The sequence below is a fragment of the Coptis chinensis genome, chromosome 4, assembly GCF_015680905.1.
Source record: "Coptis chinensis isolate HL-2020 chromosome 4, ASM1568090v1, whole genome shotgun sequence".
Classification (NCBI taxonomy): Eukaryota; Viridiplantae; Streptophyta; class Magnoliopsida; order Ranunculales; family Ranunculaceae; genus Coptis; species Coptis chinensis.
In genome coordinates this window covers 272,758-287,807 of record NC_141459.1, presented here as the reverse complement: position 1 = coordinate 287,807, position 15,050 = coordinate 272,758, and the positions used below count along the sequence as shown (strand labels likewise).

The 15,050-nt window shown below is 35.9% G+C and overlaps 1 protein-coding gene across 3 annotated transcripts; it reads right to left on the bottom strand.

Moving 5' to 3' along the window:
- Positions 1-3: 3 nt before the first annotated feature.
- Positions 4-14,985, bottom strand: SGR2 (shoot gravitropism 2 (SGR2)). 3 transcript variants are annotated; one of them, XM_086605918.1, is made up of 21 exons: positions 14,502-14,985; positions 14,214-14,314; positions 13,724-13,921; positions 12,792-12,947; positions 11,858-11,929; positions 11,623-11,775; positions 9,404-9,454; positions 8,785-8,955; positions 7,742-7,891; positions 7,074-7,139; positions 6,269-6,976; positions 6,096-6,174; positions 5,411-5,532; positions 5,217-5,289; positions 4,478-4,580; positions 3,384-3,477; positions 3,243-3,305; positions 1,818-1,866; positions 1,622-1,725; positions 877-923; positions 4-635 (listed from the first exon to the last, which is right to left on the bottom strand). In XM_086605918.1, exons 1-21 carry the CDS (start codon positions 14,704-14,706, stop codon positions 398-400), a joined length of 3,003 nt encoding a protein of 1,000 aa, XP_086462044.1. In that variant the 5' UTR covers positions 14,707-14,985; the 3' UTR covers positions 4-397. The 3 variants fall into 3 exon arrangements, with proteins under 3 accessions (XP_086462044.1, XP_086462046.1, XP_086462047.1); XM_086605920.1 differs by having other exon boundaries at positions 5,411-5,529; XM_086605921.1 differs by lacking the exon at positions 7,742-7,891.
- Positions 14,986-15,050: the final 65 nt, after the last annotated feature.

The following is a 15,050-nucleotide window of genomic DNA, read 5'->3' as shown; positions in this document are numbered from 1 at the left end:
AACTGAATAAAACCTTGACTTTCTGGTATCATGGACCTCATTGAAATATTGCTTTATCCGAAATTTCTTACCTTTTAGAAGTGAAAACTACTAAAAATTGTGCAAGAGACTCATCAGTTAGACAGTTACAGATCTTAAAAGAAGCTGCGCTTTTGGTGAAAATAAACTCTCACCGTGTGAGGACTAATCTATACATTCTTTTTATGGGCACTGTCAGGCTAAGCTAAATGTACATATACACGAGCACAAAAATCTACAGGATATACACGTGGAGAAACTACTTCACAATTTACATGACCATCAGTGGCTCCCAATATGTGAGAAGCCTTAGTAGATTTGACAATGTCAGGGCACACATCAAGATCTGCATATACTGGCAAACCCATCGTGCAATCACTTAGCTGTTCTTCATTGCCATCCTCACTTTTCTCGAGAACTCCTTGACAAGCATTCTGTCAGAGAACGTTAAAGGGAGTTCGTCATCAACTGTGTCACATTGATAAAACCTGCCGCTTGATTTTGTCTGCCTTTTTGAATTATCTCCGGAGTGTCCAGGCGAGGTAGGCTCCTCAGGTATGTCACGATACAAGTGTTTCAGTATGAAAAGAGCAGTATCAGGATCCCTCCAGTAATTTCTACAAATAATTTCATGTCAGGAAATAGGAAATTAACAATAAGAATTCTGGACTTGCATAACACCAAATCTATTTCCTGATAAGCTATCACCTCAATGTCGTCTTACAAATATTTTGCTTTCACTTTAATATCCTTGGAAGATAAATTTTCTTTTTAATTTATAAGAAATGAAATTTCCACAGTAAGTTTATTTCCTAATGCAAGACAAAACTGTACACCAGAAAGGATGAGAATACTCACGTATGTGATCCAATAGCTGATATGTACTGATGTTCAAATGTTTTGTCCTGCATAATAAATGTGATATTTGAATAACTGTTAGATCAAAAGACGCTGTGAAATCACGCTTACGAGGGATAAAAAGAACAAAGGCATGGAAAAATAAGGGTGTTCAAATAAATTTGGTCTTATGGGAATCCAATTGAAAATACACATCCCATATTCCCATCTGATGGGACATGGAATTATATCACCTATTGGTTATTGGAATCAAGATGGAAATGGTAAGATATCCTTGAAAAGCTACTAGAGATGTTGAGTAAAGAAATTTTGATCCCAAGTTTACGATGCACCAATTTGGCAATTTCAAGGAAAGAAGTTGCAGAAATTATATTCCTATAAAAAGATGTGTGACAGAGGGCTGAAACTAATTAAGGCTGTATACTATTTTGTCTCTATTTCTCCAGACTTTCTGTTTATTCAAAAGCAATAATATAATTTTACTAAATCCATTTTAAAGAACTTGAGAGCTTACACCCCTGCCATTTGGTCACTCTAGTGAAATTTACAAGGAAAGCAATTTGAATAAATTGGATCAAACAAGATCATGCATTGGGTCACAACGGAACTATCCTTTGTCTATTAACAAAAAACATAATATCACGGACGCGCAAACCAAAAGCATAACTGCAATATATCACATTAGGACACTAAAGATAAGAAAGTACAAAGCATTAAATTGACATTACCATTGTGGTTAACTTACTTGAAGCACGTGGTCAACTCGACCTTCTTTATTGCCAGTCAACCTTTCCATCATAAGTGATCCGTATGATTTTTCTTCTATTTCCGATGAATTTTCGATGCTTTCTGCAATCCGTGTTTGAGGTTAAAACATATAGGCTTAACCTTATTAAAAAAAAATAACACTAAAGAATGGAAATGAAAATAACAGAACATACCATCTATATCATCATTGTTCCTTGACTGACAGGCAGTTAGCACTTTGACCTATTGAAGAAGTTGCACTGTTATAAACAGTAAAATTCTTCTAAAAAGATACTAAATATTATGCCAATGAATACCAAATGGATTGCTTGAAAAGGCATTGTAGAAACATAATGGATATAAAAAGACAGGATTTGTTGGATAATATGCCAAATAATGTTGCGCTTCCGCATTTCTGATACATACCTACTGTAAGGTTTAAATTCTGGTTTTTCCTTTTAATATTGTTTCATATGTTTGGTTGGGAGAAACATTAACCTAATTTTGAAATTAGAATATGCTGAGACATTGAGGGAAAGAAAGAAGGCATGAGTCATTGTACATTTTGCATACATATATATATGATATGTATAGCTGTCAAATTGTTCTGACAGTTCGTTTTTAGTATAGCATTATCACATTTCCTCATCCGAACTCCCTAAGTGACACTATATGCATGAGTTTTTCTGTGAACAAAGAGTCGTACATAGAAATTATTGTAGCCTATTAATTAAGTCTAACATAGGTTTAACAGATAAATTTAAAATTTATACTAAGATGTGTGTTTTCTATGATCATCGTTTTTCATGTATAAAAAATGGAGACAAGCAAACAGCTATTGTAGTTGACTTAAACATGTGAATATTTACAATCATAAGATGTTCACAAAACGTTTCCAACGCGAAATCTTAAATGATATTTATTGATATACAAGTTCTGCTCATCATGGAAAAACACCCACGGAGAAGGTTTTATCTCAATAGCCGCAAATTCAAGATAAAATATCTTATATATGCAGAACTTTAGATAGTTCTCTAGCAAGCTAAGTTTCTAGACGATAATCTATCGTAAAATTTAGTAATCAAGTGAGTGGAGCGAACGTTTTTGAGAAGGATGGGGGTACGTAGAAGGGTGGGGGTACATGGCCTAAAATGTAGTTCGGTAGGTTTCTGTCTGTCCTCAATCTCTCGCCTTCCCTCTCTCTCTCTCTCTCTCTCCCTCCTCACTCTCTGCTCACTCCCACTGCTAGCAGTTATACTGGTAATTGACATGGTTTAGAAGGTCAGAATGTATAAGGAACTTGAAGCCAGGGATTGGATGAAGGGACGATGGGATAGGCCCACAGCCTGGCCTAAGCTTAATAGGGGGGGGGGGAGACACTTAGATGTGTCAAAATACCAACGTGCATGAAATACAGTTGCTAATAAGAAAAGGTAGAAACCCACAAATAAAATGGGTACCAGAACAGGTAAAATAATAACAAAATTTTGAAAGCCCAGAAACCCAAGGGTTAGGCCAGTTGGGAGGTGATATCAAGGCACGGGCGAATCTTACACTTATACCTCCATGGCTACATATAGACAAAGACAACATAAAAAGTTTATATTTTCGAATCATACCCTTATCAAGCTTAGGTGATTAACAACTGCTTGAGAACGCACAACTATATTCTCGGTGAACTCCTGTAGCAAATAGATCATGATAAGCATATGAAAGGGCCAAGTACATGAAGGGGAAAGAATTGAACGGAGCCACTTTACCTGAAACCCAATATGCAACCGCTTGCCTCCTCTGTGATAAGGGATTATGACTGGGCGCTTGTTGATGTATTCTTTACAAACTAGTGGTTCTACTCTGTAAACAACACCGCCACAAAATTCAAATAAAGTGCTCTCTCTCTAGAATAAAACATTTCCAAAATATGTAAGGTTATTCAAGACATGAACACCATGGTCATTTAAAGTCAAATGCAAAACAACCATATGTGAGCATGATATTGAACATCTTTTAAGATTAACATATTTTTGTGATGATGGTCTCTTCGCTGTGAAGAAAGTCATAAAAATCAGCTACCTGATGTGTTTTAGACTAGGAAAACTATTCACAAGTTGATGAATTATGCAATTCCATTAACAGACAACTTGATGACCACATTTTTTTTTTTTATTTTATTGGTAAGCCTGTTTTAAATGAGATTAGTAACTCTTTGATGCTAGCAGGGTTCGAGCCCCAGACCTCTCGGTATCATCACCCAAAGGTTTTACCGACTTTGCTAGTCGGCACCTGCAACTTGATGACCACATTGCCTACATTTGGATGGATACATAGATATTCTTGTTCGTATTGCATGCTCCCCTATTAGGCTCTCAATAAAAGATATTTATGGCAATCTAACTTTTTATAGTCATTTACAATTACAAAGCCGGTCTATCTTGACCTTTTGTAAGCATTTACAATTTGAAAGCAACTAATTGGGAGATTGCATCCATGTGAAGTGTGTGCCTAGTGCCTACTCCCAGTGTGCTGCTACGCATGTACCCACCCCTATGCTAGACCTGATGTCCCTTTAATGTACATTTTCAATTTTCATTTGAACTTTTCAAGTCCTTAAGGCATTTTGGCATGTGCTGGCTCCCACTCAGACACATGAGTCCTTTGGTATACATTCTTACACAACAGTTCAATAGCTTGGGCCATCGGAGTAAAGTTGGTTGTCAACAGGGAGTATCAATTAGTCTTTAACTAAAATAAATGACGATTTTTCAGATACCAAACACTTCCAAATAAATATGAATGACAATAAGAATAGGAATGTCAAACAATATCAGAAAGAATGAAAATACATAAGACAAACCTATATGCAACAGGATCAAACGGGTGAAATATATTAAACATTTGCCGACAAGCTGGCATCTCCTCAATAATACTTTCATCCTGCCAATAATCTTTACCTTTGCCTAAAATGAAATAGATTAAGGAAATAAGAATGTGGTTCAAACCAAGTCATTATGGAATGAGTAACTACATAGTAATCATAGATCCTACTCATACAAGACAAACATATATGCAGCTAATTAATTTAGAGAGGTTGCAATTTGAAGCTAAAATTGTGCTCTGCCTCCATTTTGTGACGCCTTTCGCATACTTTTTAAATACAAACATATGCCATTCCAGGAGAGCATCTTATCCTAAAAACAAGTGATGACGCTTTAATCAAGAAAATTCACACACCAAATTTTAGATGCATAAACTTAACTCCAATTCAGCCCTCAACGTCTTTCTCCCAATATTTTAGATTTCTTAAGAGATACGTCCTGTTTACTACACACTGACACACACAATGTTTGCTCATTATATCTGTTAAAAATGTGTGAGAAATTATTGGTATACGTTTTTTCTATATGTATATGCATATGTATATGTATATTATTTATACATGTGATTATATACATACTCTGTAAACCTTCGTCATTGAGTTGAAACTAAATTTTGCAAATTGAAGCTAAAACCTTTGAGGCAAACAATGAACATTTTTTGAGAAGGAAAACAACAATGACCGTAAGGATTAGAATGTTGGAACTAACAATTATTACCTATCCCAATACGTATATTTCGAAGGGCAAGAAAGACACCAAGAGGAGATCCAACTGCAAAGAAAGTGTCAACCTGGTAGAGATATATTCCAACATGCACATTATGACAATCAGCGATCAGCCAAATACCCCACAAAAGACTACAAGCAGGAGAAAGACGAATCAGGAGAAAAAAGAATTCCTTTCTATTTCACCTTGAAATCAAGCTTTGTGTACTTGATGTAAGCTGTGTAACCTTTACACATATCCACTTCCTCTAGGGGATTCTGAGATGGGTTTCCATTTGAAGTATCAGCATCTATTTCCTTGTCATCTGCTGAATTCATGTTGACCCGGTAAGGTCAAATCACAAGTTACATGCAAAAGGATTGATTACAAGTATTATATACATAAACAGGGTACTACTCCAAGAATATTTTTAGAGTACAGGGGAAGTGGTAACAAAGAGATAAAATATGATACCTTTGCGATTCTTTCAAACTTAACACTAATTATGAAATTTGAGTTGAACAGATACAAGAAAACAAAGAGACTGACACACATAGACAACAACAGAGAGAGAGAGAGAGAGAGAGAGAGAGAGGACGGGGACACAGGCGGGGAGCGGTTCAAAATCTTTTGAATTTGGAAAGGAAGCCACATAACTTTTAAGCATTTTTGGCATACAAATGCTAATTTAGGCTTCACGCCCATATAAAGCCCAATGGAACCTCGTTTTTATTTCTCTTCTTTCTCCCACATCCCTCATAATCTGCTCCCAAATTATAAATCAATGGGTACATTCTATTTTATTGTACAAATGAGTCCACGGCAAAAGGAAATAGAGACATTAAGAAGAAAATGGGAAGGAGAGATAAATGTCCCCGAAAAAATAGTTACCTTTATGATTGTCTGTCATTGTTTGTTCATCATCACACCTTGACTCAAGATCTGCTATTCTTGCTTTAAGGAAATCTACCTGCATTTGTGATAACACCACGACACAACTCAGATTTCCTTTTTCAAGTGTCAACCCATGCAATAACTATAAATTGTTTTCAGTAGCTTTTTACCTCTTCCATAAGCGATTTTATTAAGTTTGCCTTGTCACTAGTATCATGGGATGTATTATTATGCACCTTGTCCACATCACCTATACAAACTCCATAGCTTCTGGTTGCTGTTGAATCCATGTGATTCCCTTCCAGCGAGAGCATGTCATCATCACCGTGTTCTTGGACATCATTGGATTGTTTGGACTCAGGAACATTCTCATTACATGTCCTGGCAGAAATTTCTTCTAAATCTGATGCTGGAGAATCATATGCAATAGAACATTGGTCTTTATTGCTTTCCTCCTGAAACATTGATTCCAGAGTTTCGGTCGTTGTACTAGAGGTACCCTGTTCTTCGACATCCTCTTCTAAGGATGACTCAGTGGATTGTTTAGACTCAGGGACATTCTCAGGATCTGTGCTGGAAGTAGTTTTTTGTAGAATTGACGTCGGAGAATCATATGCAACAGCATCTGGGTCTTGATTGCATTCCTCCTGACAAATGACTTCCAAATTTTCAGTGGTTGTAGTAGAGATTTTACTCTCTAGATTCATGGGGAGGCTGAACTGAGAAGAAGATTCATTGCTTTGAAGAGGCTGATTTTCTTCCCTTCTAACACGTTCCTTGTACAGAGACTCCATTGGAAAGGGAGAAGACAAATCTTCTTGATGACAAAGGATATCATACGAGAGAACACTTCCCAAAGAATGGCCATATATGGATACCTGCATCATTAGGAGTCCAAATTAATAATTATGACACCCGAAGTTGCTGAAGTAGAAATAAATTATGAAATTTTATGGTGTTCACTGAACTCCATACCTTTCCATCATAACCCGGATTTCTCTTGACGAATTTCTTATACAACCAATTCAATTGGTTGGACACCTGAGAATGGAATAAGTTGATTGTTAAATTCTTATAACTGGTTACAACATCCAATATGAATACAATGCATGCTTCAAATCATCGAGTGCCTATTTTATGTTGATTAAGTTTTCATGACGCATAGCAGGTGCAGGAAATGTATGAAATGGATATATATATATATATATATATATTGATTCAAGTGTGTGTCCGTGTATCTCAGTGTGGTGGTTGTGCACAAGTGCTGAAAAGTTAACTTCTCTTCATTGTGCTCTATGTGATTATCTTCAGTATATCAATAATTAATTAACCATTATTTTTGGTTTTTGAATAACTTGAACCTGAATTAGTTTAACTATATATGTAAACAAGCAAAGGTAAAATGATATAAACAACAAACAAATTTTAAATTGAGAAGGTAACTCTATTTTCTACCAAACCAAGTATCACAAACTACCTTCAAGCATCTGCCTCTAATCTATCCTTAGTCCTAACCATGTCCCACATTCTCTTCCCAGTTCCCACATCAAAACAAACTTAAGTAGCAAATATCAAGAGTAACACTGCCTTCAAAAGAAAGAAACAAGAAGTTCCTTATATATGCAAGATGAATTACTTAGTACCGAGTTGATTATCTCTTGGCAATAGATGGGGCTCATGTAGTATAAGATGTCATGGGCAGTAGCACTCAACATGACACGCAAACCACGGACACCATCCAACGTAATATTTTCAACTGCACTTTCACCGCCAAGCTTCAACCCCTTCCTCCACTAGAATGTAGAAACTTCGTTAGAAACTTCACCAAAAATATCTAATTAGCAATCTCAGATATAGAAAATATTAATGTCATTAGTGTGTGTGTGTGTGTGTGGGGTGTCACGCTCTGAAATCATTTGCATAGTAGAAAACAGAAGAAAAATCTATTGACTAGCATACAGAAAATATAAGTTAACAAAACCTGAAGTATGTATTAAGATTTAAGACCCATATGGTATGTCTGTCAGTGTGGACGTCGAGGCATCTGAGTGTAGGGCACTGGTACTATTTGTTTATCTTGCTAGAAGTTATTTTCGGGGTGAGCACATAGTTCAGTTGAATGGGTATGTTAACTTTCTAAAATCTCATTTGTGGTTCACCACAGTTCGTTTCCCCTAGGCCCTAGTCATCATCTACTTGTGTTTTAGAATTTGATGTAGACACCTTTGAAAAGAGTGGATAAGGACCTTCTGGAAATTTAAAAATGACCAGCTGTAGAATTTAATCGAGACACCTTTGAGAAAGTGTGAATAAGGACCTTCTGAAAAGTGATAAGTGACCAACTAAGAAGAGGGCTTAAAATTTCACCAACAAGCAAAAACGAGCTAGTTGTTTAACCCTGTCTGTATCTACTTATTTACTCTTTAGATGAAGATGTTCTGCAAACTTACCCAGCTAACATCAAAGAAAGGTTCAACTTAATATCCCACTTAACAAAATCAATTTATTAGATGTAAAAAGTGCAAACTGGTTAAAGGGGTAAAAAAACCACTGGTGAAAGTTCAATTCAATTATATTTACAGGATAAGTATTTATAATATAAAAGTCAGGCAACAAATCCAAATTTACAGTCAACTATTCAGAGATATGGTGTTTACAGAGAGATGAAGATAATATCTTGCTTTACCTGGCAAGGAATGAAAAGGACCCTCTGAGTGTCTCGTTGGAATGAAGTTAGATGCCTTTCAGCAAGACTAGCTGTGATTTGTCTGTAATTTCCAACATCATCAACTAAATTGGCCTTTTCCAATCTTTGGCCAATACCATGAACCATAAAAACTAAATGCCCAACTGGAACCTGGAATGGTGATTAGCAGTTAAACCAAGTGCAATCCTACCCCCAACTATCACAAGTTTCAAAGTCAAACTGTTAAACTAAAAGAAAGTATGATCATGATATTTTAGGTGTTTATAACCTTGACACATGTTTAGCATTACACGAGTCATTGTGTTGTAACTACACTACTAATTAAACCCATTTGGGAAATGTAAAAGCAAAGATTATTTGAATACAATATCATTGTCATTTTACAAAAATGCTTCGCGAAAAAAAACACGTAAAAAGAAAGATTTTCTTGAATGACACTATATATCAATGAAACAAAAGTCTAAAAGAAACAGTAAATGTAAGTAAAGTTTGAATAACATTGTCATTTTACCAATGAAACAAAAGTCTAAGAAACAGTAAGAGTACAACTACCGAGTGCCAAAAGTAATGCAGACAATTAATGCTCTAAAATGCATACCTGAGAACAATAATCATCCATTTCCTCCTCCTTTTGCTGACGTAATTCATCCTATCGGAAAAAAAAAATGTTTAAACAAATAGCACTGACATTTCTCTGTGACTTCTTACTGAGCAGGAACAAGCATTAGTAAACCCCAAACGATGTTTAGAATAATCATCTATTGGTAATATATGCCTGATTTCAGACTTCCAGATAAGAAATAAAAATGGATTAGTTGGTCCAATATTCCCTACAATCTACTGTTTGTTGATTTTCGTGAAAACAACATTAAGCAGAATAATTATGAGGTCAGACTAACACTTTATGACTTGTAATTCAACACAACCGTTTTAGAGACACATCACGTGTAGATCTAATGGTATCAAAACTCTCTTTATAGAAAATGTTTAGCACGGCAAACCTTTGGTGCTTCAACAGTCTAAATGGAAATAGTTTTATTCTTATTATATGTCACTCACTGTCTCACATTTGCATTTGTATTATACCTCAACTGTACTGTTTACTTGTTATTTATATTATTTTTAATTTTTGGGAGTGGGGGAAGGTATATGATTAATCCCATGTAGGGTACTAAAATTGTTAAGCCTTGGTTTAATTGTTAATTGGTTTAATTTTTGGGAGTGGGGGAAGGTATATGATTAATCCCATGTAGGGTACTAAAATTGTTAAGCCTTGGTACTAAAAATAATATAAATTGTTATTTAAATTATTTTTAATTTTAATTGGCAAACCTTTGGGGCCTTTCCACTCACTGTCAATTGGTTTTGAGTTGGATCCCCAAATTTAATATGGTATTAGAGCGGGCAATTTCTCTGGCCCCAAGGGCCCATGTACTCCACATCACCCATGAAAAAATTCCCATATATTAAGCTAGATACGCCACATAGGACACGGAAAGGTTCGGGTTAGGTTAAGGTATATCTGACTCCCAACCCAAGTAATTTTTCCTTACCCGAACCCGGCTCGAGTTAAATTTTCATCACAGAATCCGAACCGTTTATGAACATTAGATTTGTCGGAAATTCCAAATCGCAAACTATTCAAGATCGTTGTTTGCCATCTCAAAAAGAACACCAAAATACAAGAGATGCTTCAAACCCTTATACTCGATTTGAGAAAGAGAAAGACATTTGATCTATCATTAGCCAAAAACATCTTTCACGATAGATGTTTTGTAAGAAAAGGAAAGTCTAAATAAATCAATGGCTTCATGCCTCCATTAGATTAGCTAAAAAAAGAGTAAAGAGGAAGGGGTGACTAAATTTAGATCTGACCAAAAACCAAGATCGTGACTTTACGTTACCCAAAATTAAATCCTCGACTTTCATTTAATGGGCTATGAATGGGCTTTATAATCTTTTTAATTTGGTATTACACAGCTCTTATATTTGTTCAGGTTTAAAAAGTTTATTCAGATTTTCTACTCTATTCGATTCAGTGACCCGAACCTGACCCAATCAAATAATCATTTAAATTTTAAACTACCTATACCAAACCCACTACATACAGGTTTCGGCCAGATCAGGTAATGGGTCTATCCGACCCGATTCCGTGCCCTAACCCCACAAGTGAGGAGATGTGTTGACATGTATTGTCACATACCAGGGATCAAAAGCCTTGCATAATAATAATATAAAGATCCTGGGACCTCTCCACTTATTGCCAATTGGTTTTGAGTTGGATGCCCAAATTGCAATATCTACAGCTACAAACATTTAATATATTATAACCAACTTATCAACTAGCCATGCAGACATAATGAACCCCTTCAAACTGGATCTGATATATAGTGCAATACTAATTGATGCTTATTATTTGAAAATCAAGTTTGCAGCATCTTTTTGTGAAATGTTTCATAATTCTTGGGCCAAAGAAATTCATAACTTGATTAATACTTAATAGGCATTTTAGAAGGAGCTACAATTTTAGGGACCAGCACCCTAAGTGGTGGAAAGTGTGAGTTGCAGCAGAGAAAAGTGTGGCTATTAGTAGGAACTCATTTAGATGACATGATCAACTATTTGATACCAGGATTACCACCACTGGACCAATCGAAATTCGCGTGTGTAATCCAACTGGCACTTAAAAAGTAATGGATTTCAGGCAGAGGGCTCTAAATGCTAAGACTTAAGACCTAAACTTCATGTACGAACTTTTACAAGGTCTGCAAGTAAGAATACAGTCAGAAGCAAGTTGTATCTTAAAGAAAGACAGACCTGAGTTGGTTTTGGAGAACCAGATGAAGAATATCCCCGTCTTAGTTTAACACCATTTCCTCTTATACTGATGACGTTAGAAAAACCAGATGCATCATTACTCAGCCAAGCATCCCAATTATCATCTTCTCCAGTGAAAAGAGCATGCAACCCCTACACATAAGCTAAAGTATTTAGATACATCTCATTAACTAGTGAAGACAAGACCCTCACCAAAGGAGTGAATAAAGCATACTGGCATAGATCCTTGCATATCAACCCGAGCAGCAAAAAGGCCTGATGGTTGAAATGTCCTTCGATGCCAAACCTGAAAGAAAAAGACCATCAATTATTTTGATAATATCAATGAACAAGGAGATAATCGAACAGGGAGTTTGTAATGTAATGCTCTCATTTCTAATTGAGGGGATCTTGTTCAGATTTTCATCATTTTTTACACTGCCATAGGTGACTCGTGCACATAAAAACAGGCAAGATATGTATTCCTTTATATTAGGTTGGTAGCATCACATACTCCTTTGACTATCAAGTGTGTCTCTAAAAGAATATTGCAATTCACAATATCGTATTATGAATCTTTCCCCATACTGATTGTATTAAACTACACATAATTTGACACCAGAGGACAATAATGAAAGTTTTTAGTAACCAATCCAATAACGTTGCACCTCAAGGTTGTTGGCCGTTCAATTGCATGACCTGGGATCAAGGCCCCCCATCAAGACATGTAGGATATCATCCAATTATGTATTGCAATTTGCATTGGCTTCTTGAAAACGATAACATATTCATTATTTACTATTTGTATGGAATTAGTTGTGTTCATCACATGTGTTCTTGTCATTAGTTACTTTAAGAGGGAGATGAGCTCGGGAGTAAAAAGGGGAGACGTTTAACTATAACACCAATGAGTCAGACACAAACAAGGAAGGCGGTCGACACTAATAGATTCATATGGACTGATTATGTCAACAATTGGACTCTATAATAGACAGTAACAAAGATCAACCACATGAAGCTGTTTACCAGAGTTTTCATGCTCAGAAATATTGTACAATTCAGTATGTCACCGATATTTACACAATATATAGTTGTACAACATCAAGTCCATCTACTATACTAAAATAATGCAGGGAAATAGTTGAAACTAAACTCCTTCACCATAATACCTTGGAGCGATAAGCAAATTCCAACTGTTCGGCAACATCCTCACGAAGAGGAAGCCAATCAAGACTAGCTTTACGAGCAAACCAGTGACCTCTTAGGACACGCCTGTTTTCCCCACTCCAGTAAACAGGGAAGCAGTGGCGCTTGGCTAAATCCACCTGCAGCATTAACCAATCCTTCTAAAGTTACAGGAGAAAAAAGAAACCCAAAATGTAACAATCTATATGAGAACTTTAGATGTAGTCGTGTGGGTACAAATGAAATTTGACTATTCCCGAGGAAGATGTGAGAAAAACTATCCTCATAACTTATAATAGAGTTTCATGTATTGGATCAAATATGAAGCCCGACTCTGTTTGGCCTTTAGTTGTGTTCTGATCCAAAAAAGTTCAGAATCCCGTATACAAATCAACTTCGACTAAAACCCGGGTTCATAGAGCCTACTTCACTAACAGAAAAAATAGGTAATGAAGTGATACAATGATAGTGCTGATAATTATAATGATCATAACATTTCACCAAGGAATGTGTTTTAAAAATCAACAAAAACAAGAAACAGATAAAAATGATCATGACCCCGAGAGAGAGAGAGACTGCTTCCAGATAATAATTGCTTGCACATATTCCTAAAATTGACTGCTTTACAAGTAATTCACCCTTAATCGTCCTTAATCATCTCCAGTTGATAGGTCTAGGTTTCCAGCTGTTAAATTTTATAAATAGATAAATAAATATTTATAGCTTTGGCATATATTAGGATCTGGATGCTCAATAAAAGCCACCTTTCGGCTCACAAAAAAAGGATAACATTACAGAAAGCGAAAACACAGAAATCAAATATTCACAATATCATCACAAAATTTGCCAGAGTACTAATCAAGGACCTTTAAAAAAATTGTCAGACTTCAAACGAAATGGTTGATAGATGAAGTACCTCATATAATCCTCCCTTTACTGGGACTCCAACTCTCTCTCCCTCTGCTTCAAATGATTGAGTTGCACGGTCACTTTCAGATGGGAAAGATTTTGGTTGTGAATCAAACTTGGTATTACTACTAACATGGCGTCCACTGGGTCCATCACTACATTCAGCGTACTCCTTCCACCAAAAAGAGAGTAACTCCTCTTCCCTCTGCGAGAGATACACAGTGTGAGCAACATGGAACCACACCAACATAGATTCATTAGTAGTAATATTAACAAGAATAATATGCTTATTTGATTAATTATCAAGTATTCAGCTGTATCGCCCTTTGCCTGCATCAAATACAGGTTAAGACTGGCCTAGTTGAGCCCATCAAAGGGCTTCTCCCCCGCAACGACCTCAACATGAATGAACTAGTTTTAACAAATAAGTAAACACAAACACAGAATATCATTCACAATTCATCCTAGTATAGGAGTATTAAGAATTCACAACAAACCTGCAAGAATGAGGCCTCCAATGCAAGAGAATCCCTCATACCGAAACGAAAGTACTCACCCTTCCCTACTACATCCGTTCTAGGTACTGAAGCAGCTAACTCTACATCAATAAACACATATTAGCAAAACATCAGTAATACACATAAATACAAATGCAAATTCAAATTCAAATTCAAGTGAAGCAGCTAACTCTACATCAATAAACACTTATTAGCAAAACATCAGTAATACAAATAAATACAAATACAAATTCAAATTCAAATTCAAGTGAAGTGTTGAGAAATGACCATTTGGAGATAGAGGAAGTTTACAAAAGTACCAACGAACATCTTCACCATCACAAGAACTTTTAGTTTGAGCTAAATACTTTTGACGAGCTTTACACTGATCAATCACATCTTCTAATCTCGCAATATTCGATGGCGTGTTCTTCAACAAATCAATCCGAGCTTCTTCTTCTTCTTCTTCTTCTTTGATAATGTCATCCGCCATTTCAATTGAAATTTGAGAGAAACCCTAGTTTTTCAGGTGAAGAAGAAGAGGAGAGAAGGAAAGAACATTTTGGAAGAGTGAGTGACACGTTACTTATTTATAGATTTTGAGAGGACATGTTAATTTTATAGACTTCTTTATTGTCTAATTTATTTATTATTTATTATATGGAGATCTGTACTCGAAATTAGAGAGGAGTTGTTGTGGCATGTGTCAGGTAGAGCAACTGACCGCCAGGGGGGATGAAAATTGAGAATGGCGGTTGCAACGTTTTTTTTTCCCTCTACTATTTTGAGGTGGATATGGTGGGTTTGTTAATTTATTCGTCTCGTTTTTTTTCAAAA